Source organism: Microplitis mediator, chromosome 5 (assembly GCF_029852145.1).
Source record: "Microplitis mediator isolate UGA2020A chromosome 5, iyMicMedi2.1, whole genome shotgun sequence".
NCBI classification, from domain to species: domain Eukaryota; kingdom Metazoa; phylum Arthropoda; class Insecta; order Hymenoptera; family Braconidae; genus Microplitis; species Microplitis mediator.
This window is the reverse complement of record NC_079973.1, coordinates 18,091,769-18,119,022: the sequence shown is the minus strand read 5'-3', so window position 1 is coordinate 18,119,022 and position 27,254 is coordinate 18,091,769. Positions and strand designations below refer to the sequence as shown.

Here is a 27,254-nt window from a genome sequence, read left to right as displayed (position 1 = left end):
TTATTTCAACTTCTTTTTCATCATCATAATCATTTTTTTTTATTTTTTCCCATCGTACTTGAGTCATTTAAATTATTACTTTTTACAAATATACATCACTGTCTCATCCACATATACATATATATATTGTATATGTATATATATTTTAGTCAGCAAGATCCACCTCTTAGCTTCTGTTTTTGACATTGATAAGAAAGTTAATGGAAACAGTAGACTTTAATTTATTCACAAGTAAATTTGGCAAAAAAAATTTACTCAAATTATTCCCATAAATTATTTTACTATAATTTTATCTCTACTTAAAATTATTTGCATCATTTATTATTAATTAATATAAATCAATAGTTATTTTTAGATATTGATTATTTTAATATTCAATTATTATATATATTATTTATATACTCAACACATAATTGATTATTAAATTAACTTATAAAATGTTTTTTTTTATTTATTAAATAACCCTTTTAAAAAATATAAGATAAAGTAATTAATTAATATTTTATCTCGAGTAACAAATGGAGGGTTAACCTCGGCAATGAAGCAGATAATTAAGGTCATTCTTGTGTAGTTCCGTAACACGTATCTATCACGTGCACATATATGCTTGTATGTATTAAATATATAGGTATACTTATTACATAAATTATTTAACACTTGAGTTATATACCTATATACATACAATACATGTATATTATGTATTAAATAAAATAAAGCAGGATGCTGCATATCAAACTGGTCACTACACTCTATAGGTGACATCCAAAACATCAATTTCTATATACGTTGCGTAGTTCCGCTTGACATATGGCCATTTAACGCTTCTGCAATTGGAAAGGAAATGAATAATTTATCGATAAAAAAAAAAATTTTTTTTAAATTTGAAATATTGCCACTTGACTGATAAGAGTGAATTTATTTTTGTTACAGATCGGCCATACATCACCCCCACCACCTGCACCATCTTCTGGTCATCTACAGCAGCAACAACAACAGCAAGATAATTCACCACCACGCGGACCACGTACACTCTTACTACGACGCAGCGAAAATGGATTTGGATTTACCCTTCGTCACTTTATCGTCTATCCGCCCGAGTCCTGCTGTGTAAGTCGTACATTATTTTGATACTATTAAATCACTAAAGTGCCTTTGACAATTAAATTTATTATAACGGATTATAATGTATACTTATATTGTTAATGTAATTTGGTTAATACTCAATTTAATTATATTAATAATCTACTAGCTATTTATTAAATGATCAGATTTTAAGTAGTCCATTGACAAAAAATAATAATTTTAATTAATTCAAACAAGGCCGTGTAAAAAAAATTAGTTCCAAAAATGTTCCAAAAAACCTTCATGACAGTAAACTTCCAAAATTGAGACAATTTTGAACTTTAAGTTGAAGATTTTTGGAACTTTGAAAAAATTAGAAACTGAACAATTCTCGACTGGTGAAGGTTTTCCTGCGCGTTTTTTTTTTTTTAAATTATGTTTTGAGCAAGAATAATTTTATTTGACAATTTTTTGGGTTTGAAGAACCTTAAGAAAAAAAAAAGGAATTAATTAGGAATTATGAACATTAACGACTTTTACCAGAATTATTCAGGCATGAGGCAAAAAAAAAAATCGGTCTGTCAGTTGACCCTGCGGGCCAGCCCCAAAACTTCCTGCTGTTTTCGAGCTCGTTGAGCTCGAAAACATTACTGTGAATACATTTTCGAGCTCTTCGAGCTCGCAAATACTTTTGTATGCCATTGTTTTGTAAAAAACCATTTTTTAGCATTTCCTTCTCCCACGATATCTCGCGAACGAATTATCCGATTTTGATGGTTGAAGTGGCAATCGACGCGTTTTATCAAGTTCTGAAGCTAATCAAATTTTGAAATTGATTTATTTAGCCGTTTTTGAGAAATTTCAAAAAAACCAAGGAAAAAATTTTTTTTGAATTCTTTCGTCAACGGTTTCTCTTGAACGAATGAACCGATTTTGATGGTTGAGGTGGCATTCGACGCGGCTTATAGAGTTTTAGAGCTGATTAGATTTTGGAATCAATCCATCGAGCAAATTAAAAGTTATCCAAATAAAACATTTTCGAAACAATTTTATTTTTGAAATATCTCTGAACGCACCCTACCTATTAAGTTCAAATTTTTACGGCCTCAAGACATTAACAAGCCGCGTCGAATGACACCTCAACGATCAAAATCGGTTCATCCGTTCAAGAGTTATGAATATTTACATACATACATACGTACGTACGTACGTACGTACACACATACATACACTCGGACATCATCGTGAAATTAGTCAGGATAGCTTCCTAGGACCTCGAAACGTCGACATCTGATGGAAATTCGATTTTCGTAAATCGGACCGAAACCAATAACTTCCCGAATTTTTGAAAATTTACAATTTTCTTCGCGGGAAGTTAAAAATGAAAATGGTTTGAAAATATTCATGAATATTTTTTTACTTTTATTAGAATTTTTTGGGAAGGTCAGTTTTTGTTCACTGTTGATTTGTTCAAAAATCGTTTAATAAATGAGTGATTGGAACTAATTTTAAACTTTTTATGAATTTATTATGAACTTATCATGAACTCACAAAACTGTCAATTCCAATCATTTTTCTTCAAAAATTAAAAAAAAAAACAAAAAATCTGCAATTATTTTATAGCTCCAAAAATGTTTAACTCAAAGTTCGGAATTGTCTCAATTTTGTAAGTTCACTCCCGAGTCGAAAAGTTTCAGCATTAATTCAGACTGAATAAACTGCTAACCAACAGTAGAAAAAAATAAAAAGTGGCTATTTAAAATACATTAAAAAATGAGTCTGAACTTAGACTGAAAGGTCGTCATATTTCACTTTTCAGGATCATCAGGCTGAAATTAAGCTTGAAAATAAAATCAATTAGTCAGGCTATTCAGTTTGACAAAAGCGTCATATCAGGCTCATCAGGTTGAAAATATGTTTAATTGCAGCAGTGTGATCAGCTTCAAATCAGTGCAGAATTAAGGTTCTTCAAGTCGAAATTGTGCTCTATAATGACAGTGTGGCAGTTTCAATTCGAGTCTAAATTTTGTTAAATAGCAGTTTATTCAGTTCGAAAATAAGCTCAAAAGTTAAGCTAGTTTTGAACTGAATAACCGACAGGTTATTCAGCTTGAATTCAGTGTCTTTTCAATTACATAGTAGGCTGTTCAGTTTTAAAACAGCCTGAAAATTTTACGTCAGTTTGAAGCTTAAGCTTATTCAGGTTGAATCCAGCTTTAACTTAATTCCACTAGCAGGCTGATCAGTTTGAAATAATGTCAACTGACAGGCTGAACAGTTTAATTTAAGGCTCAAATAAGCGTAGTCAGTTTGAAGTAAGGTTCAGTTCAGCGCAGTCAGCTTCATTTAAGGTTTAGTTAAGCCTAATCAGTTTGAAATAATGCTGAAACTTTTCGACTCGGGCTGTCAGGAACATTTTTGGAACGAATTTTTTTTACACAGGAGATTTTAAATTATTTTAATAATCAAGTTATGAGATGAGATTTAGATGACTTAGAATTTATATGGATTAACGGAAACATTTAAAATTTCTATACAGATATTTTTTTTACGTTTAATATTTAAAAATTAACTCGACTGATTGTGAATAAGGAAGTACGTGAAATTTTTTTTTTCTTTTTGCATATGGTAAAGATTTTTTTTTATTTAAAAGATAAATTTGATCGAAAAAATATAAGCTTAATTTATTATTAACACAGTTCGTCTATATTTGTATGCTTTATTGTCGGAAATTTATTCGCTTTATCATAATGACAAATGAATTTAAATAATTGATTAAAACTGATAAGAGATTTTGAATTAATGATTAATAATGGAGTAAATAATAGATAATTAACATAAGTAAAGAAAAGTTAAGAAATAGTCAAATAATATATAGTGCGTATATTAAAAATTTATGTAAATATTTTTTTTAAATTTAAACGTTTATAAAATTATTGTAAAAATATTTTTTATTGATGTTGATTAATATTTTTTAAAAATAAAATAGATGCTGCCAGGACACGAGCGGACAAAAATCGAAGAGCCAATGGACACAATTTTCGTAAAACAAGTACGAGCAAATTCACCAGCAGCAGAAGCAGGCCTTCGAACTGGAGATCGTGTCGTATCAGTGGACGGTGTGCCAACTCGTGGCGAGCAGTACGCAAGTGTCGTTCAGCGAATCCAGCAAGCAGAACCTTGGCTCAGACTACTAGTTGTTTCTAAAGAAGACGATATATTACAAAGGGTATCTATATAAATATATATTTAAGAGTATATAAAGTTTAATAATAAAATTCAAAATATTGAAATAAAAATTAAAAAATTTCAGTACTTCGGTGATACTGCGCACAATCCAGAGACAAATCAACGACCAGCACGACTACGTTCTCCCGACAAAATATTACAAAAACAACGTAGGTCGATGAGTATGATTCCTGGACCGTCATCAAGAACAAGACAATCTTGGATTTGCCAAACACTTCCTAGCTCTGAAAATCAAGGTACTGCAGGTTCTTCGTATCGATTACGCGAGGATACATTTAAAGATCAATCGGCAAATAAAATGACGACATCAGTACCAAATATTCAACGACGGCCATTAACAGAAGCACGTAATCATGAAAGTATTTATGGTCGTACTGACGATCGTAGTCAAAGAAGATCATTACCACAGCAGCAAGATATTATTGATCCGATGGGACAGGTTTATCGATCACCACCTGACGCAAGATTCGATTTATACGATCGTACACGTTCTGAGTCGATATACTCACGACCAAGTAGCGAGCAAATCTACGACAGGATCAAGGATCCAATTTACGAGCGAGTTAGACCAGATTTAAATACATTTAGTAAGTCGCTGGATCATCAGTATCCCATGTCTCGGGCTGAACCACAAGTACCAATTTACCGGCCTGGAAGACGCGTTGTTACAAGACGCGCAAGTGAAGGTAGTGGTCCAATAAATGATTCAGAAGGGAGTGGGGGAGTAGGAGGAGGACAGATGGCTTATAGTAATAACGATGGATTTAAATCTGGTGATCCAGGATCAAGATTAAGTGTGGAATCAAGGCAAGATTCGTCACCGGTTAGTAAAGATAGCAGTATATCTTCTTCTTACGATTCAACTTCAACGCTGACGGGTAATGAATGTTCAGATGATTCTATTATGACGAGACTGAGAAAGAGTTTTGAACAAAAGGAAGAATTTTTACGGCGTCCAAGTCATCCTATTGGTTGGTTATTGCCTGATGAAATGACGAGGATAAACCAGTGTCAAGGTGTCATTCAACGTGAATTTTATGCGCGACCTCAAAAACTTCAGAGACAGGTTTGGCCACCGAGTGAACAACAAAATCAACAACAAGTTATTGATACCGCGCATCATCAAACACTTAATAGAAATAATACTTTGGAAAGAATTAAAAATAATAAACCTAGTAATCAGAATTTACAGAGAGTGCGTAATGATATGGTTGAAGTTGGTAGTGACGTTACTAATTCTAATGACGTAAAGAATGGTGAACGTGAAGGTGCACAAGCAATACGTGATAAATTTTATTCATCTTTATATGATACTAACAATCAATATGGTAAAGAAAATAATTTTAATAATTATCCGACTAGTAAAACTGTAGTTAATAATGAATCACCAAGTCGCAATACTCCGAACTCATCACCGAGAAATACAAGCAATAATAAAAATACATTTATTACGACCTTATCAAGGATACATGAAAATGTTACAAGTTTGGCTCAGCAACAACAACAACAACAACAACAGCAGCAACAACACCAACAACAACAGCAACAACAACACCAACATCAACAGCAGCAACAACAGCAACAGAGCTGTCATGAACTTCGAAATGGCACTTCATCGCTGCCTTCATCACCTGGACCAGACAAAAAAACGCCAGATAAATTTCCAGTACCGCCTCAAGGACTTCAAATTGTTTCACGTCGAGCTAAACAATTTGAATCCGGTAGACTACTCAGTGATGATGACGAGCCAACTAGTGATCGTACGAATTTGTACAAAAGTGAGTTGTCAAGGTTATCAAATAAACGAAGTGTACCAAATGTTGCTGTACGAAAACGTGAATTTGAATCAAAAGCTGAATCACATGAAACTAGAAGAATTACTGCTAATCGTGAAAGTAAATCATTAGATTCCGGTGAGTTTTTTTCTGTATTATAAATAACTTTAATGCTTTAAAGCAATAATTCTATGGAGACATTAATTGTTTTTAATTATTAAGTTTTTTTTTTTTTTCACTTGGATTTCCGTAAAATTATTGATGCACTAATTAATGAGTAAGCACCTGTAATACAACAAACGCTTGTTTTAATTAAATTATTATTTATATAGATATAGATATAGCTTGATAAGTATATTAATTAGTATTGAATTTATTATTTTAATTACAATTATCATAGGCAAAGGGTTATCGGGAAATCGAATAATTCCGATAGGCAGCAAATACATCCATTGCGAACCACCTTCGGGTTACAGAGATGATAAAGGTAGAATTTGATGATGCGATGTATTAAAGCTGTTATGTTAAATGTGGCTGAATTTATTTTATTATTTAATATCTTTATTTGTCATTATCATTATTAATAATATTCATTATTTTTAAAAAATAATACACCGCAGTATTGTAGTTTTTGTTTTTATTTGTTTTTTTTTTTACGTGACTGATAATGAAGTGAGTCATATATGTATTACGTCAACTTGTATTTGTGTGATATTTATCAATGTAACAACTAATTAAATATGATAAGTGAACTAAGAAAACGTTCATACTTGCATTATATATTTATATATATATATATATATATATATATATATATATATATATATATATTTCTGTGATACTTGACTTAGATGTTGTATGATCATGTCGAGACAGCGCACTTTTGTGTATGCCTAAGAATAAATACAAGAATCGATGGATCCATGATATTATTAATAACAATAACAAAAAATATAAATCATATTAATAATAATAAAAAGAGAGAAAGAAAAGTTAAATGAAATGAAAGCTTGACTTGATATGAAGCCTGAAGATATAAAATAATTTAAATGTTTAATTTTGTTTTTGGTTATTTTGGTTTTGTTTTAATTTGTTGTTTTTTTTTAATTTTTTTATTAACAATGTTAATATAAATTTAGTCGTTTATATCGTAGAAACACCGGCGATGGATATGGAACCGGTTCGGTTGCGAGCACGAAGTAATAGCGCTGAATCTTGGGAAGCTGTGAACGGAGGAACGACCCGACGAGGCGTCAGACATACCTGGCAGACAGAACCCGAGGATCCGGAGGGTGAAACACGAAACAGCAAGGCTAAGAGACAAGACAGCTATCTTCAGGCTGTTAGAAACCACCTCGGTTAGTCTGCTAAGAATTTTCTTATCCGATCTCTTCTCGTGGACGAGTTTTGCATAGTGAAATAAATTGATGGCAACTACTCATGAGTTGATATGAAAACGTTCGAAAACAAAATTTTATTATTGGGAAAAAAAAAAAAAAAGAAAGAAAATGAAAAGAAAAGAAAAGAATTGTAGAGTAGTAAGCATCTTGGGAATTGTTATTATTTTTTTTTTTTTTTGCAGAAATTTTGTATTCTTGTCACCCAAAGTAAAAATATCAGTATTAAATATAAATACTGATATATTTACTTAAAATTTATTACTTATTTTGTCATGCTTATTATTTACATTTACAATAGTTGACATCATATTTTTATCTTCTATTACATAACCCTCGTCGTTATTAATTAAAAAAAAAAAAATGACTAATTACTAGTCACTAGTAATTGAAATAAATAAAAGTAGACTGACACATATATATGTATACTTAAATTCGGGTAAAATAGACCGAGAATCTCACGTGATCCAGCAGCGTGAAAGAACAACCGAGGAGTCAAAAATCATGGAACCGAATTCAGTATACCCATCAGCATTATCAGAGGTCATTTCAAGAACAACTCCAAGCAGCATGCCGACCGTAACCATTAGTCCTCCCCAGCCAGTCCGGCCAAATCAACTTCCTATCCCAAACCCTCTGCGTCCTTTAGATAGTCGAGAGAGCTCATTCAATCACCAGCATTTATCATCTGATCAGCAGAATGTGGACGACCAAGAGTCCACTGGCACGACCCTAGGTCAGGACTTAAACACGCAACAAAAAATAATAATAAAAAAATTAAACAACAAAAAAAAATAACCGAGATTCGTACTAACTAATTAACATAACTCACTAGGAAATAAATTAACGTATCAATTGTCCACAATAATTTATCCAATGAGATTACTCGACATATTTAACAAGATTGCTAAATATATGCATCAATAAAGAGAAGCTGGAGTATTATATTAAGTAGTTAATGATATTGCCAGAGGCTTTGGCTTGATCCATTGATTTTGCATCAGTAATTTGTAATATTATGCGTTAAATTTTAGACATAGCTTATTTAATATAATAAAAAGGTGCTGGTAGATCTAGATAGCTAGCATGACTACTTATTTATGTTTCCATTAATATTTTTATTTTTATTTATTTAATCATTCAAATAACACCTTACATGCTGATACTAATTTTATTTCATTATTTCAGCTCCGGGCTCCAATCCAACGTCCAATGATGTGGTTCTAAGGCGACAGAAAAATAGTCAACTCAGTAAGTTAATAATACTATTATATCACTAAATATTATTCTTCCTTGTTGATATCTTTATATTGATCATTTACTTTATAATTAATTATTTCCGAGCTTCGGGCTGTGTATACCTCGGAGTACGATACATATAATGGTGTAATGATTGCAATAATAATTATTCTAATGTTATTATTTTATAGGCGATGAAGAACGTGCAACAAGACGCGTTTCTTATCTCAAAGCTACGTGGGGTGAACGGATGCATGTGGACAGTGATCTAGAATTGAGTGATACTGAGTCGGTAGTTCAAGCAATACGCAGGTAAATATTTTAAATCAGTGTAATAATAATTATAAAATTATTTTTTAAAAATTTGATTTTTAAAATAAGTCGATTCCTGGTGGATCCGAATTACGGTTATTACCGTAAAAATTCGGCAAGCCTGCGGTATTTTACCGTAAAGTGAAATATTGCACTGAAAAAATAAAAAAGGCCATTCAGCAGCCGAAATGGAAGTAGATTTCTTATAACATATTTATTATTAGACTGTTAAATTTTTAATAATATTGAGCAGCATTAAAAATTCATAACATGAAGTCTAAATAACAATAATTGAAATAGTTTTTTCGTAATAAATTGGATAGTGCACTATTTACATGTAAATAAAAGCTAAATAGACCAGATGGTGTAAGATGAAATCAACAAATGCTAGCTCTCACAATCAAGTTGATAGTTACATTAAGAAAAAACAAAACAAAGATATATAATTTGATGAGTTAAATAGCATCCGAGTGATAAGGCGCGTTATATTCAGTATATAGATATATAAACTTACGAACAAACGATGTTTTGGGAACCTACTCGACTAATTATGATAAATTATGACGAAATTCTTTAGGATTCAATCACGAGAACTATTGCGAGAGCTAAAAATTCCATAAAGTGTAAGAAATGAGTCAAATAGTGAAAATTAAAGATTATTGTACGTACTTTCAAATGCAACAAACAAAAATGATCTTATATTTTCAGACTAAAAGTTATTTTCGACAAAAAAATACAATTCGTTCAAAAGTTTATATATATATATATATATATATGAGATATAACGCGCCTTGTTCACTTGGATGCTAGCCACAATGTCCAACGGATTGCGATCAAACTTGGCATACTTATTCTTTGGGCGATTATCTTGATCGAGTTCGGAAATGACCCTATTTGGTCGATAAGTTCAGAATGTTTGAAAATTTTTTAATTTTCTGAAAAATCCTCCATGTCGGCTACTACAAAAGTTAGATTTCTATGAAATATGAAATCTACTAAAAAACATCCGGTAAAAATGTCGCAAATGCGGTAAATTACCGTAATTCGGATCCGCCGGGGGAAAATTATTTTAATCGTGACATAAAAAGTAAATATTTATTTTTAATTAAAATTTTTTTTAAATTTAGGGTATATAAATTTTACTACTTTACAATGTATATATTTTCCGTGTTTTCGTGATCTTAAGAGGAAAAATATTCAAATATATTAATAAATCACCCTTTTCATGAACAAAATTATTTTAAAAAATAAGTGTATATTTCTATAAGTCATCTACTAGTCGTGTTATACCTCAATATAAACAAGTAGATTTCATTTCCTCGATTCGATTGAAAGAGAAAACAAAAATTGGTCCCCTTGCGTGCATCACGCAACTTTCAGGTATTGGCAATGTGCATGATTCCAGCATACACAGGCGATGGAGACCGCCACTGTTTCCTAGCGACATTACGCCACTTCGGCGTATCTTCGAGGATGTTACTCAAGCTGCATCACTGCACCGCCACTACCATCGGTGAGATTCAGTGACTTGTCATTGATAGACAAGCAAAAAAGTATAAACAAAAAAAAAAAAAACAAAAAATATCAACGTTGCATTTTCGTATTTGTCTGCATCTTACGTACATACACAATTGCTCATAAAACATAGTGACAAAAAAACTATACGAGCGATTGATTTTATTGTTTGTTGTTGTGTTTTTATGTTATTTTTTTTTCAAGTTATTAATTCAATTTAATGACTAATGAAACTAACTTCCCATTGAAATTAAAAAAACGAATTCAAGAGCGAAAGTGATTAAAATTTTTTTTTTTTTATTATTTTTATTTTCTTAAATTATGAAGTAATTTCTTGTCATTTACCAATTATATTTACACTGCATATGTTTCTATAGATATATTTATGTACTTTTGTTCCGCGTTGGTTTCGTTCCGTTTCGGTTGGTCCTAAGAGAATATAACTTTCCCTTGGTTGCTAACAAGCTCGCAGTCGGCTGATTTCATGTTTTTATCGATCACATAATAGAATAATAAAACAATTAAAAATAAAAAATAATTACTAGGCATTGATTGCATAATTAAAAATAACCAATTTATATTAACCGCACATGTCATAATATGGCTAGTTCTATAAGTGTTTATTTTTTTTAACAATTTAAATTTGATTTCACTGAAATAATTTTAGTTATAAAAGATGGTAACTCACCAGCTTTTTGAAATGAATATCTATCTAAATATATAGGGAATTCTGGAGCAAAATTATACGTTAATAATAAAAAAATAAATTTTTTTTTTGTTTAAAAATACTCAATTACTGGCTGTAGAGATTTACACGGCAAGTTGGTCAGCCTGGACAGCCTGGCCAATTTAAAATTTTCAGTAAATTTTTTTATAAATGTTTGTTATCTGAATTATTTTATCGAAAATTGGAAAACTGACTGAGGAAAAATGGGTCACTATTATAAGAAAAAGTTTTTGTCTAAAAAATTTCATCGTATTGTACTCCAGGTTCTTCTATTAACTGTAAAAAATTTGCGGAGTGAACGCGGAGTAAATCCGGAGTGAATGCGGAGCAGATGACCGTTTATTTATTTAATCCGCTCAGAGTGAAATTCCCCCCAAGGGGAGTTTATTTTAGTATTAAAACTCCGAATCGGAGTGATTGCAGATTTAAATAAAAGCCAGATCACTTCGAAATCACTCCGTTGAAAAGACGAACTCCCTATTTACTCCGTATGCGGTGTGAATTTTTCGTAAAAACTACGGAACTCTGAGTGACGGAGTGAATTCGGATTTAAATAAAATCCGTAATCACTCTGAATTCACTTCGACTTTTTTACAGTGTATTAACTAATAATTATATTATTACGACCTTCATTTTATTGCAAATAACTTTCACTAATTCATTAAAGTAAATAAACTTTCTGATTGGAGTTTGAATTTAAAAAATTTTATTGTTGATACTAATAATTAATAAAATTTTATTATCAGTAATTTATTAACTTACAAATGCATGAAATGAATGTTGGTTATATTAAAGCTGTGGTTTATTTATTGTATAAGAGTAATATTAAAAAATGAATATAATTTGTTAACTAATACCTATTTTTCATTGTCTCTTGTTTAACTTTTTAAAACCGTGAGTTACGACTTATTAGCGCTAACATATAGATAGCTATCAGTAATAATATATAAGGACATTAAACTTACTTGATACATTAATTAATAATTATATAATTTAAAATAAATCAATGAGATTATTACTTCTATTACATACACCTAACAAAGTACAAATAATAATTACAATAATAATAATAAAACAACAACAACAACAACACCATTAAATGCTTATGTGCTAACGTTTGTACATAATGCGCAGCTAGAAATTGTAAATTCCGTCACGTTAGTTACTTACCCGCACTACCATAAAAACTGTCACGTGTATTCACGGCTTGCTGCAGTTAAAAGATAAATAATAAATAAAAAATAGAAATATTGATGTGTCTTGTCAATGTTTATATGGAACTACCGAGACTCTAACGGTGTACGAATGCAACCTGTGTAAATTTATTACAACGAATAACTAAATAGGTTTAATTAAATTTTTAAAAAATTAATATATAGTAATAAAGCAATACTACAAGACAAGATTTGCATCGTCTAATACTTATACTTATAGTTATATGTATGTATTAATTGATAACAAACATAAATATGAGTTCAATAAAATAATTTAAAAAAAGGAGAAAACATCAAACTCTTTTATGGACTATGAATGATAATGATAATAATAACAACAACAAAAATTAAATAAGTATTTATGTAAATTTTAATGACTTTTGTGTACATGTTTTTGCAGTAACAGCATCGCAAATACACATAGTAGTACCGCATGCAGCGCCGGGACGCCGAAGGACGTCGAACCGGTCGAGCGAGAAGGATCCCTTCACGTCAAGTTTACTGTACTTGATGGCAAGGTGAGTAAATATAAACTATTTTTATTTATTTCTCACCATGTATATATATATAAATAGATATACTATTTAATTCAATTACTTGACATAATAATTTATTTAACTTGTATTTATTTTTATTTAAACTCATTTAAAATAAGTTTCTAATATAAATATGTATATAGTCTTTGGGAAGTTTATCATTTAAAAGTTTGCAGTGAAAGTTGGACCGTACGAATTTTTTTTTTGACAGTAGTAAAATGTATAACATTAAAAATTATTAGATGTTTAATTAAAAAATTGAATATTTCAATTATTAATTATTTACAAAAAACTATTTGTAGTTGAATTATAATTTTATGTAATTTATATAAAAATTATTAAATTAAATTAATTAACTATAATTTTAATAAATATTCTTATTTTAAACAGATAAAAAATACAATTAAAATTATTGTTAATGAAAGTAGTGAAATCTATTTGATTTAATCTCCATTGAATATTTTTTTAAAATCACAGAACTTGTTCCTTATTAAAATGAAAATAAAAAAAATCAATTAAAAATTTCGAAGAAAAATCAATCATTATTGAATGTAAATTTTTTTTAATTCAAAAATAATTTACTGACAACCTTCTATTAATAAAGTGTTAATGTTATAAAGTTATTAATTATATATATATATATATTATTCTTTTTGTTATTTTTTAGAGATCTACAGACCGTTCGTGGAAGCAAGTATGGGGCGTTCTTCGTGGTCCTATCCTATACTTTTACAAGGACCGTCACACTCAGGTGAGTTCTTCACGTGTAATCTACTTGATCCTTTTAAACATTTTTAATTAGCCAACACACACGATAACACAATATATCATTAAACATATAGAACCATACGTTCTATTTCACGCTTTCTAATAACAAGATTGAAACACCGTGATTTATATATATTTTTTTTTGTTCTTTTATTATTCTTCACCTTATTAATTTATACGACAAGGCAATAAAATATGGGTAAGGTGTACTGTTAAAAATTTTTTCGACTTTCAAAAATAATTGTCATGGAAATCATATTAATTTTACATAAATATCAGTTTCTTCACATAAAGAAAAGAATTAAAGCATAATATTTAATGAAAATTCAATGAGTCTATTGAAAACATATCACATGTTCTATGTGATTAATAAAGATATTGAGTTGGATTTAAATTAAAAATTTTTTAAACTACAGTATTAATTTTTTTTTTAAAACCTAAATTAGTTTTTGATAAATGTGAGTTTGTTAAAATCTTACTATGAAATTTCTCGTATTTAAAAATCAATTATACTGTAAAAAATTTGCGGAGTGAACGCGGATTAAATCCGGAGTGCATTTTACTTCGAAGGGGAGTTTATTTTAATATTAAAACCCCGAATCTGAGTGAATTTGTATTTAAATAAAATCCAGACCATTCCGAAATCACTCCGCTGAAAAGACAAACTTCCTATTTACTTCGTATGCGAAGTGATTTGTCTAAAACTCCGGACCACCGAGTGACGAAGTGAATTCGGCTCTAAATAACATTCGTATTTACTCTGAATTCACTGCCGATTTTTTACAGTGTATACATGAAAATAAAATTGTTCATTTAAAATTATGGTTTTTAAAATAACTGTCGGCTTTAAAATTAATTTATTAATGGGCAATTAAAAAATAATTATTGAAATGAAATAAATAAAATAGATTGTGATTTTAATTTTCATGACATTTATCATAAAAAAGTTATGTAAAAATAAAGTATACAAAAATAAGTTAATTTATAAATTGTTTCAAATTTCAAGTAAAATTTTTAACAGTCTAGAAAACTTAATTATTTAAAATAAAATAAATTTTCGCTCTCATTTAATAAATAAAATAATATTTGAAATTATTGACATACGCACTATACAAAGAGTTTATCCATGTGATAAATTGACTAGTCCAGGGTCATGTATGTGCATCAAGTATTCAGACTACGTATAGAATATGGGGGAGGCACGAGTTTCGATACCTTATTGAACCATTCACTCGATAATTAATTCCGAGGAACGTGTGGCAAACACCCGTATCGAGTCGTCCTCGATCCTACTATTAATCCACTGGCGATTTCCGATCTCAAAGTCGTGGAGGCATCTTATCTAGTTTATTACCGCTCATGCTCTGGCTGTATATTTACTTTGCTTAGCTTACCACATCTATCGTCTAGCTCGTCGACATCCTTCGGTAAATGCGTTGGCGTAACCACTGCATTACTCGATCACAGAAATCTTTTTTTTTTTTTTGTTTTATTATTATACAGTAATTGCTGTAAAAGCTTTTACTTTTTTATGAATTAACCAACAACAATATATAACTATACTGTATTTTTTAATTATCACAATAATAATTAATATTTATTACTAAATTATAATTATATATTATCTAAAATATATAAGTTTTTTTTGCTATTACGTATAATATAAGATATAATATTATATAAATTCATTCAAAATAATTTATATGACATGCAAGAAAGTATATATTATTATTGTTATGCTGGTTTATATATATTGTTTCCAATACATATTATAAATTCGTTGATGTTGATTAAATTTTTACCGACTATATTAATAAAATAGCAATATATACAATATAAATATGAATAATAAACATAAATTGAACTTTTATAGTTTGTTACTGTTTTTAAAAAAGTATATAAATTAATAAAAAAATAATTATTATAATAATAAACTTTCATTGGCATCCAATTAACATAATGATAATTATATTTATTTGTTTAGAATATATTAATTAAAATAAAACATAATTTTAATAGTTTAAATCAGAAGCTATGCGCTGTCAAATAAAACATCAAATCCTTACAGGGCATAAGTACTTTCGCCGATTTAACTCATGTACTATTTACTATCTATGTTACATACTCTACTACTACTACTACTACTACTAGTATCATACAGTAGTTTGTGTACTTGGTCTCTGGTAAGCTTGAGGCTATCGTCTAACTGATCATTAGAGATGCGTAGAGTAGTAGCTTACATAGCGCACACACGCAAATACGAAATTGAAACTGGCATAGTGTAGCTTAAGCACAAAATATCAGATGATATCGCAAGCATTCGCTGAGTCTCCCGTATCACCGGACACGGAAACGCCAGTGGTTATATTATCACTCGATTTAAATTATATATACCTATTTAGAGTCATTAAAGTATATATTGTTCATTTGCTTTTCAATAATATACTATTAGTTTTCATCTACTCTTTTATTATGTTTTTTTTTTTTTTTATAAAGTATCCAATATTTTTTTTATTAAATTTTTATCAGAAAACTAATGTCTTGCTTGTAAAAAAAATCTTATAAATAATTGAAGATATGTAGATTTAAAAAAAAAAAATTCAAATATTTTTTATATTAAATTGCTTTTACTACCTTGAAAAATTGAAAGAATTTATAAAAGATGCGTAGGAATGAAAATATATATCTATGTATTATGTTATATTGTAAAATAATTCAACGATTGCCGATTAATTTAATACAATATAATATGTATAAGTTTGTTAGGTCACTGAATTTCATTTATCAATATTACGAATTTTAAAAATAAATAAATTTTATAAATTACTATCGGTGAAAGGTTTAATATGTTTTTACTGGTTCGGGTGGGGACTGTTAAGTTGCTTACCCTCTACTCATACAACTCGACTCATCGGCAACGAGTTCTCATCGTAATCGCGAGCACCGCGGACTGATACAACTCGTGTGCTTAGAAATTGAATCTAAATATAAATATGTATCTTATAAATATATATTTTAATTAAATAAGTGTCTCGCTTAAACCAAAGCTTAGAGAATAATATAAGTGTTAAAATAAAATAAATAATAAATTGCATACTTTTTTATTTTAATTAAAATCACTAATGACTAAAAAAAAAATGTTGGGTTCAAGTGACAGTAGTTCGTACTCGTGTATTCCCTTACACTTTAGTACTCACGGCCTTTTCGGTCGCCGATTACGAAGATGGGGTTCAACGGGATCTTGGGTAAAGATTGACGGATTAAAAATCCTCGAGTTGGTGTATTAAATAATTAAAAATGAAATTAATTAATTAATGATTATTATTTTAGTTATTGAATATAAAAATATATATAAATAATAATTGTGATGTGAATAATAAAATTTCAGAGTCCATCTGCAACGAGTGATAGTGACGTAGGACAACATGTCGACGTGAGATGTTCTTTAGTTGACGTAGCTGATGATTACACCAAGAGGAAACATGTATTTCGTGTGGCTAATACAAGTGCGGAAGTGCTTTTACAAACGGACGACGCAGCATCGATGGCACTTTGGCTGAGAGCGCTTCATAAACATGCTGCTGCTGAAAAGCCTTCGGTAATTATTATATTATATATCAAACTATAAGTATTTATTTATTGTTTAAGAAAATTTATGTAAATATATATATCTTTTTGATCGGGTTTAATTGTTGTTTATTGTAAAATAACTGGCAGATTTCCGATCTCTTTTAATGATTTTTATTTTGTGGTGATATTTCGTGAGTCCATTACTCACATCCTCAGACCATAACTATAAATTAATTATAAAATTTCAAAATCAACGATTGTTTTTTATAATTTTCTTATTTTTTTACACATGTTTTCTACTTACATTCATTGATTAGAGAAAAAAATATATTAAGTTTTCTATTTTGTCGTTTTTGTCATTATAATTAAAATATTTATTTATTGTTTTCTTTTCATTACCAATAAAAACTACCTCCATATAAATTTAAATAAACCAATTAAAATATTCAATCAATAATTTAATTAAATAAACAAAAAAAAAAAAAAAAAAGTTTTGCTACATTATAAATTCAAAATAAACAGGAATAAATTTTATTCTAATGAGATAAATAATTAAATTGACTAAATGTCGCAATGAAATGTATTGCTATTAAACGGAGGCAGTAAAAAAAAAAAGCTAATAATTTTTTACTGTAATGTATAATAAATTATTTAAGGCGAAATAAATTTTTAACTGTTGATTGGAATCATAATAGACTAACGAATCTAAATCTATATTTTATTATTCGTAAAGTAAATTTACATTTAACGAGAGAAGAAGAAGAATAAATAGTAATAGTATTGCCCGCGGATATATCTTAGCCTCGACCGTTATCACGACTTAATTGGCACGTTGTTGTCGCGCGCTGCTCAACTAGATGGCTATGCTAATAGACTGTTTAATGTTGCCGGTATATATACATCGATGCCCATGAACATTCAAAACACGTTTTATCCATTCATCCGTAATTGCTTAAGTACATTTAATAATTTTTAACTAAATATTTTCATTTATTTGCTTTACTTATTGTCGTACGTAAATCGCGGGACATTTAATTTTTTTTTAAATTTAAATTGTCGTGGCATTTTAATTCTTAATAATTTTTAAATATTTTTTTTTATTAATTAAAATATAAAGACCTCAAATAACTTTAATACAATTGACAGCGAATACTTTCTTTCATATTTGGAGAGAAATTTTTATTGTCGACATTAAATTATAATTGACTTTGAAATCCAGTCGAGATATTTAATTAATAATTTAATAAAAGTTTTTAACAAACTGTCAGTTGATTTATTTTTAATGGATGAAAATAGTAAATTTATGAATAAAATAATAATAAATAATATTATTGATACCTTGAATTATATATATTAACTCATCAATATCATAATTCATGTCACAATAAAAACTATGTCATGTGAATGAATAATAATAAGCTAATAAATAATTAAAATAAATTTAACAGGATGGTAATTCAAGTACAACGAAGCAACAAGCTGTGCCACAAACACCTGGACCAACAACACCAAGTAGCGGTAGTCCAGCTGGAGGACAACGTCTAAGTCCATTGCCAGGTCACAAAGGCATTAGAAAATTGACGTCTTTCCGTAATCGTTCGCCAACTGGTCAATCACCTGTTAATAAAACCCGGAAGCCAAGTCAGACAGTAGAACCACTGCAGTCACCGAAATCTAAAACGTGGAAAGGTCGTGTTGCTAAACAACTCAGAAAGATGCATGGCCAGGCTGGTTCACCATCCTCGCCAACAGCCCAATTACAGCCTGAGGGTGCTACTTTCAAAGTTCCCTTGGAATTGTGCCCAGTGGTAAGTACTTAGCGATACTTTTACTACTTATTCTTTACGATTTGTACTAGTATGGCTAAAGTTTGAACACGAGTTTGCCAATTGAGTTTTATTTATTGTGTAATAACACTAAATCCTTTATCGTATAGTCTTCATTCTCGGAATTTGTACCGTTGATTGTTGAAATGTGCACCAGTATCGTTGAAGCGAGGGGTCTTGAAGTTATTGGAATTTATCGAGTGCCTGGAAATACTGCGGCTATTTCTCAACTTACTGAAAGTGTCAATAAAGGCTTTGAAAATATTAATTTACAGGTATTCATTTATTTATTCATTTATTTGTTCATTTTTTAATTTGTAATTTAAAATAAAATAATAATATTATTTTTAGGATCCACGATGGAGTGATGTAAATGTTATATCATCTTTATTGAAATCATTCTTCAGACAACTTCCTGACTCATTATTAACAGCCGAGCTTTATCCCATGTTTATTGACGCAGATAAAATAGAAGATCCCCAAAGAAGAATGGCAACAATAAGAAAATTATTAAGAGATTTACCCGAACATCATTTTGAAACACTTAAATATTTAATGTTTCATTTGAAAAAAGTTGTTGAACACAGTGAAGTTAATAAAATGGAAGCTAAAAATTTGGCTATTGTATTTGGGCCAACTCTGGTACGAGCTAGTGGTTCAAGGGATAATATGGTTACTATGGTTACGGACATGTCGCATCAGTGTAGGATTGTCGAGAGCTTATTGAACAATGTATTTATTTATTTATTTATTTATTTATCTTAAAGTCATTCTCAGACAGTTCCCCGCCCTACTTTGTAAAAATTTTCAAATGTCATACGCGTATTAAAATTTTATCAATTGATTAAAAAAAAAAAATAAAACTTCATTTGAAAAAAGGACAACGAAGTAGTAATTTCGTCGAGGTATAGATTTTAAAAAAAATTACTTATAATTGATATCAATTAAGAGTTAAACGAAATTTTTTTAATAATTTTCAGTAAAATCATGTCAATTTTATAATTCAAATTTTCAAATTTTGTGCGCTAAAATTTATTCAACAAATTTTGTTTAACTCCTAATTGATAACAGCTCTAAGTTGATTACAGTTGAAAGTAATTGTATATTTTTAAAAAGTGGGGGGGGGCACTGCCTGAGAATACCCTTAATTTAAAATTAAAAAAATACTAAATTATATTTATTTTTAATTTAATAGGTCGATTGGTTCTTCTGTGAAGAAGACTTAGACGACTTGAGTAGATTAAGCGTTAACCTGAGTCTTCCTGCCGACGGCAGTGAAGTTGAAACATCAAATACCAATCACAACCTTCTACTAAATAATATTCAAAAAGTTGAAGGTAATTTTAATCTACCATTAATAATAGCTGTTTAATTTATTTATATACTAGATAAATTAGTTTAGATTTAGATAAAATCACAATCAATGTATAGTTATCACAATTTTTTTTTTTTTAATTTTAAATGTATTGTTCTGTAATTTTCAAATTAGTCACTGTTTTTTATTATTTAGCACAACTGCTTACTTTATTTTTATTTCAATCATCTAGTCAATTAGTTTAGTCTTAGTTTTATTTTTATTTAATATATCATAAATCCTATCATATTATATATTTATTTTAAAACATTACTCCCGTCATTTATTTTTGCCTGCTTTTTTTTTGTTATCGTGTTACCCTAACAGGCATGCGTGAAATGGTCTCAGCTAAGGACATTGTATCTTCAATCATATCCGCAGCAAACAGAAAGATACAAAGGCGAAGGAAAGGTCAAGAGGAGCAGGAGAGTGAAGATCACGAAGATGAAAAGGTTTGTTTTATTATTATTTTTATTATATAAATATGAATTCATTCATTTTTATGTTGCACAAACTTTTAAACAAATAATAAAGATATTTTATTATTAAAAAATTTTTTTTTTTTGTACAGACTAAAGGAAAACAAGACGAATCATTGGGAGTTATTCGACAAAGTATGGCATTGAATGAACGACAATGCTCAGTAAGTGAAATGGTACTGATGCATGAGAATAAAAATCAACCAAACCATACAAATGAAAATATAGATCGTAACACAGTGATCAGTAGTGAAAACACAAGTCCATTAAATAGTTCATCAATATCAAGTAGATCAATGTATCCCGGTAGTCCAGTAAACCAACAACAAGAGCAACAACATCAGCAACAGCAACAGCAGCAACAACAATCGCAACAACTTTCCACCACTTCACTTAGTTTAGACTCTTCACGATTGTCTAGTGACGTTGGTTCTGGTAGTTTGGATACTGTTTCGACAATTTCAAATCTATCAAACGAAACAAAACAGAGTAACGACGAAGTGGCAATACGTACATATGCCGGATTAAGTGCGACGACCCAAGAACGAATACGTAGATTTGAGCAAGAAACAAAAGCAATGTTGCAACGTGACCAGCATCGGCAGAGACGTGAAGCTGAGAAACGTGAAGAAGAACGACGGAGAATTGAAATGGAATGGCAACTTGCCAAAAGAGAGATGGAGAATGATGATATCCTTGATGGGATCATAGACACAGCAGTTGGAACCCCTTATCTTACTGATCGAATGTCGAATTTAAATGACAGGCTTGCTGAGAGATCTAGTGTTGATAGCAATGGTACTGATAGCCACAGGTCGAAATCTACCACGAGATTGACCCCATTATCTATAGCTGTACAGCAGCAACCTACTGCACGACAGAAAGCACAAGCTACCAATCAATTGACTAATATTATAGGCGATAAAATCAATAATGGTATTATTAAAAAATTCAAGACAGATAAAGAGGTAAGTTTTTGTCGCAACTAATGTTTATATTTAATTTATTTTAGTTACACGTATTATTTTTATTTATTATCTATTTTAGTAGATATCGTAAAAAAAAATTTACTTAACTACAATTTAATTAATTCTAAAATACGATATTCGAGTTTTATAAAAAAAAGAAAAAGAAGTATTTCATACCCACGAAAATATTTATAATTACATCACATATTTATCAATGGCAAACATAAATTTAAATACTTACATATTTAAATCCCACATGCTGATCAATAAATTCACGTCCGTATTCTGTAATTTTATAAAATTATGTCTGGCTATCGGCTAAAAAAATTTAAATGCTTTTATGTACTTAATAAACTCATTATAACACACTTACTAATATTTATCTCAAAATAATAAAAAATTAAATCATTTTATCAATAATTTATAGTCATCAGTGGAGTCATTGGCACCAACTCGTTACGGCAGTTTAGATTCTCTCCATGAAGTCCACACATCACCATCACCATCACATCAAACTCGCGGCATATCAGGCGACATTTCAGACGATGGTCAGTATTTAAATATTTAATATTTGATAAAAACAAAAAAAAAATTTAACTAAACTAAAATTTAATCGTGTTGCTTTAGTAAATATTACCTCAATAAATCTAAACTATTACACGCAAATTATGAAAGTACGATTTGAATTTTAATAGATTTACAAGTAAAGTGATTATGTCTCTTGATATGAGTTCGAGCTATAGCATGAACTCATTCGCGTGTATCGAACATTTTAATCCCATGTTCCTTTTTTTTTTACTGTCTACCCTGTTGTCATGTTATTTTGTTTTGTATTTTTTTTTTTTGTTTACTGATACTATTTATTTCCCTTCTATATATTTATTAATTAATAAACAAATCCAACGTCATAGTACATATTTTATTGTTTATAAAAAAAAAATTTATTCTCTCTGTATATTTTCTCTTCTTAAAATTCGCTTCTGACGGTCAATGAGAGTAGCCGGATCTTGTTTTCTTCACTGGACCCAGAAGATACTTACTATAAACAGAAAGCTTGTTAGGTACTTTTATATTATTAATCTTTAAATATATTCGAGCAATTATTTGCTAACATTTTATCATATATTATATTCATACAAAACAATCATTTATTATTATTTCTTCATATCAATAAACTCATCGAATTAAATTAGTCATACTTACATTTAATTATTATCATTAATATTTATTTACAATAGAGCCGATGCTTTCGTACATTTCTTCACAATTATTAAAACAATTATCAACAATGCATGGTTAGAATTATAATTATTATTTCATATATATATATATATATATATATATATATATATATATATACAATACATTAATTATTGCTTCCATAAATGATTAAAAGATGCTCGTTAATTATTTGTCTTACATTAGTTTAAATCAATTTTAAACAATTAAATTATCGTTAGTTAGGTTTCTTGGAGCGTCTCTTCCCTGATTATTATCTTAATAAAAAAGAAAATAATGATAATAAACTTGCCACTTTAATAGTATATTAGAATTTTTTTTAAAACGATAAAAAACAAGCTTATAAATTAAAGTTAAAAAAAAATATCGAGTCCGGACCTAAATTACCAGAGAGAAAATTATTTTATTGTACTTTTTTTGTTTATGTTATTTATTATTTAAACGCTACTTAGACATATTTTTAATTAAAATCATAACACTTATTATTTACGCATATGCACATTTTTATGCGTTGCAAATTCAATTAATAAAACGCAAGGCACGCTTTAGTATAATATACATCCTTAATCTAATTATTATAATCCGATTAAAAATAAAAACCAGTAATAAAAGGAGTAAAGAATAAAACAAATAAAATGTTAATCTTTTTTACTCGCTTAAACGGCTGTTTGTCATCTGTCTGCCTAATCTAACTCTGCCTGGCTGGTCTGCCTGCGTAAATTTGTCTGTTACGCTCTAATGACGCAGATTCTCAACTACAACATAATCTTTTGCCTGCTTATCCGCTGGATGCTGGATGATACTACAGCTTTACTTGTGTACGGTCTAATCTTAAGACAAACACTTAACTTTTTTCATGTCTTTTAAATGTTAAATAAACAATTTTAAATGTTATAATTAATTTATTACAGATCGTACACTCGTAAAAGTATACGGACAAAAATTTATCTATTTATTGCATAGTTGTCATTTTTTTTTACATAATTAACTAGTCATTTAGATTTAACCCTTACGGTCATACTTTCGTGACGAATTATAATGGTGTTTCATCAGTTGTAGAAATTATACTAATCAATATTTTTATCATAAATTTTTTTTTTGAGTTACACTGTAAAAAATTAGCGGAGTGAACGCGGAGTAAATCGGAAGTAAATGCGAAGCGGATGACTATTTATTTATTTAATCCCCTCGAAGTGAAATTCACTCCGGAGTTTATTTTAATATCAAAACTCTGAATCGGTATGAAGGCGGATTTAAATAAAATCTACATCACTTCGAAATCACTCAGCTGAAAATACAATCTCCGTATACAGATTTTTTTTTTTTTTAACTCCAGAACTCCGAGTGACGGAGTGAATTCGGATTTGAATGAAATCCGTAATCACTCCGAATTCTCTACCAATTTTTTACAGTATAAAAAAAATAGTTCAAAAAAAAAAAAAGAAAAAAGGATATAATAATTTTTCTCATAAAAATATTCACAACCTTGGTAATTCTTAATATTTTAAACTTAATTTTGTGGAAAATTATTGGGGAATTAAAGAAATTTTACAGAAAATTTATTTAAAAAATTAAACTTTTTAATTATATTTATTTTAGCAAATTAAATGGAATAATTCTTATCAGAATTTTACAGTTACCAAGAAAAAGGTGTGATTATTTTTTTTCAAATATCTCTATAACTATCAAGTTATTCGATAAATTGTAGGATACATTTTTTGTAGCGCTTTAAATTCTCTATAAAAAAGACATTTTATACTTTTTCAAAAAAACTGAATAATTATTAAGATATTTGGAATTAACAATTCCAAGAATTATATATAGAAATTTTGAGCTTGACATTGCCGGACTCGAGGTCTTTTGGACTCAGTATGACCGTTAAGGGTTAATAGTTGAATGTGATCATTATTTTAGCAATTAGGTGCTTTTTTAGGATAGCATTTTAAAATTGATAAATTTTATAAATTTTTTTCCGTATACGAATCAAAAAAATAACAAACAATTTGATCGGCTAGTTACTCTTAACTATAATATAAAAATAAAAAAAAAATAAATCTATACATATATAAATGAATGAAAATAAAAGATAAAAAGTTATGTGAAAAAGAGAAGATGCGATTATGTCGAATTGACGATGAGATAACGTTGACCGCGTAGGCACACAGCAACCCCGAGTTTTTGGTGCTTCATATCGTCCCATCTACACGGTTCTGCAGGCGCCAGTTGCGCCTCCACGAAGACACCGGCCCCACAACCACCCGAACCCCGTACCGTCACCGACCCCACAACCACCACCTGCTCTGCAGCATCATCCTCATCATCACCACCACCGTTACAACTCTCCGAGCCAAGGGTGTCAGAGTCAGGGCTCGGGTCCGGGTCGTCCTCCAAGACTTTGAACAAATTCTTCAGAGGTAAATCGGACTTCCGGAATCTTCCGTGTCCGATCTCAACTGACGGCTAGATCCAGAATGGCTTCCAATTGATTTTAATTATCATTTTTTTTTTTTTTTAACTTATATTTTTATTTTTACTTTCGTTTTTCAAGTTTGTTACATGCATTTTTTTTTTAATAATTTCAATTTTTCCTATACTCCGTTATTCATTTTTTTTTTTTCGCTTATTTTTTTTAAAACGCATTTTCATTGCTAACTTTTTTATGCTATAAATTTAAAAAATAAAAAAAATAGTCAAGAAAATTAGAGTAAAAAGGTAATAGTTGGCAATTAATCTCGAGTTATACTGAATTAAAAAAAAAAAAATAATAATTTGATGTCTCTTGATCTAATTGAAAAACTAACGAGATTATTTTTCTCGAGCACATTGACTACTAGTGCCTTCAATATAGTTTATATTCACTTTACATCAATAAAAAAAAACTTCCAACATAATTTCACCAATAGCACTAGTTAGCTTTTTCGTTGCACATTTTTTTTTATCCTCTAAAAAAAAAAATCTTTTCCTTCTTCGCTTGTTATTAAAAAAAAAGAAAATTAATAAATACACAGAGTTTCAATGCTCGTTGTCTTCTTTGTGTGATGCAGCAGTTCAATTCACCATCATGTTCATTCTCTGCACGTTGCAACAAATATATATCTTTATATATATATATTAAATAGAAATCCAATAGCGTATTTGCGACGTTGTAACACACATACAAATAATATTAATATTATTACTAAAAAAAAAAAAAGAAATAAATACATAAATATATATATAAACACAATCATACATGTTTGAAACATCATCCGATTTACACTTAACTGCCGACACCGAGACTCATTGTCGTTTTATAACAATTGTTATCGCCTGCTTATAGACTTTTAAAAGTTTATACGATAGTTATAATATATACAATACAATAAGTATATATATATAAATATATATATATACTACAAAGTATTAACATACTAAAGTTGTGTCGTTTTATTAAAACTATTTATCACTAGCCGATATGCTGCCTATAAATGTTTATTGTGTCGCTCTGTCGTTTATTGTCGTTATCGATTTTATATTATTATTGTTATTATTATCATTATTATTATTATTATTTCAGGATTGCTTTATTATAACTTTTTTAATGACAGTGAAGTTAGCCAACGTCTAATAATTTTTGAATTTTATTCAAAACGATAAATTATAAAAAAAAAAAAAAAATTGAAAAAATAGCACCTGTAATTTTTTTAATTTTCTACATGTGCATATTTTTTTTTTTTTTTTTTTTTTTTTTTTTTTTTTTGTAATTGATTTGTTGAAAAAAAAATCCGGAAATTATTGATTGTCTGTCAATTTCAGGGTCATCTTTTTTATAAATTCTAAAAAAAAAAAAAAATATAACAATACTAGTTGCTACGAGGCTACTGTCGCTATGGTTTGCTCGTTATATGTCATAGTTATTTATTTAAAATAGAAAATAAATTATTAATATTAGCACTCACTGGAGAATAATATAAAATATGTGTAAATGACATGATTAAATTTTTTTTAATTTAATAATTAAAAGCTTTGAGTGTATTTTTTATTA

General features: G+C 29.0%; 1 protein-coding gene across 15 annotated transcripts in view; it reads left to right on the top strand.

Annotated features, from left to right (window-relative positions):
- Nucleotides 1–27,254, top strand: part of LOC130668780 (uncharacterized) — a 113,948-nt gene that overhangs the window by 82,923 nt on the left and 3,771 nt on the right. For 3 of the 15 annotated variants that reach the window (XM_057471232.1, XM_057471233.1, XM_057471239.1), the window contains 21 exons: nucleotides 931–1,107; nucleotides 4,052–4,291; nucleotides 4,376–6,224; nucleotides 6,487–6,573; nucleotides 7,226–7,444; nucleotides 7,932–8,219; nucleotides 8,672–8,734; nucleotides 8,914–9,034; nucleotides 10,440–10,547; nucleotides 12,891–13,008; nucleotides 13,694–13,777; nucleotides 17,183–17,392; nucleotides 18,813–19,172; nucleotides 19,301–19,465; nucleotides 19,542–19,922; nucleotides 20,386–20,527; nucleotides 20,872–20,996; nucleotides 21,116–21,991; nucleotides 22,419–22,539; nucleotides 22,992–23,052; nucleotides 25,388–25,644. In XM_057471232.1, the coding sequence (XP_057327215.1) occupies nucleotides 931–1,107; nucleotides 4,052–4,291; nucleotides 4,376–6,224; nucleotides 6,487–6,573; nucleotides 7,226–7,444; nucleotides 7,932–8,219; nucleotides 8,672–8,734; nucleotides 8,914–9,034; nucleotides 10,440–10,547; nucleotides 12,891–13,008; nucleotides 13,694–13,777; nucleotides 17,183–17,392; nucleotides 18,813–19,172; nucleotides 19,301–19,465; nucleotides 19,542–19,922; nucleotides 20,386–20,527; nucleotides 20,872–20,996; nucleotides 21,116–21,991; nucleotides 22,419–22,539; nucleotides 22,992–23,052; nucleotides 25,388–25,644 (6,052 nt within the window). The remainder of the gene's footprint in view (nucleotides 1–930; nucleotides 1,108–4,051; nucleotides 4,292–4,375; nucleotides 6,225–6,486; nucleotides 6,574–7,225; nucleotides 7,445–7,931; nucleotides 8,220–8,671; nucleotides 8,735–8,913; nucleotides 9,035–10,439; nucleotides 10,548–12,890; nucleotides 13,009–13,693; nucleotides 13,778–17,182; nucleotides 17,393–18,812; nucleotides 19,173–19,300; nucleotides 19,466–19,541; nucleotides 19,923–20,385; nucleotides 20,528–20,871; nucleotides 20,997–21,115; nucleotides 21,992–22,418; nucleotides 22,540–22,991; nucleotides 23,053–25,387; nucleotides 25,645–27,254) is intronic. The other 12 variants (XM_057471235.1, XM_057471234.1, XM_057471237.1 and 9 more) reach the window with 12 other exon arrangements.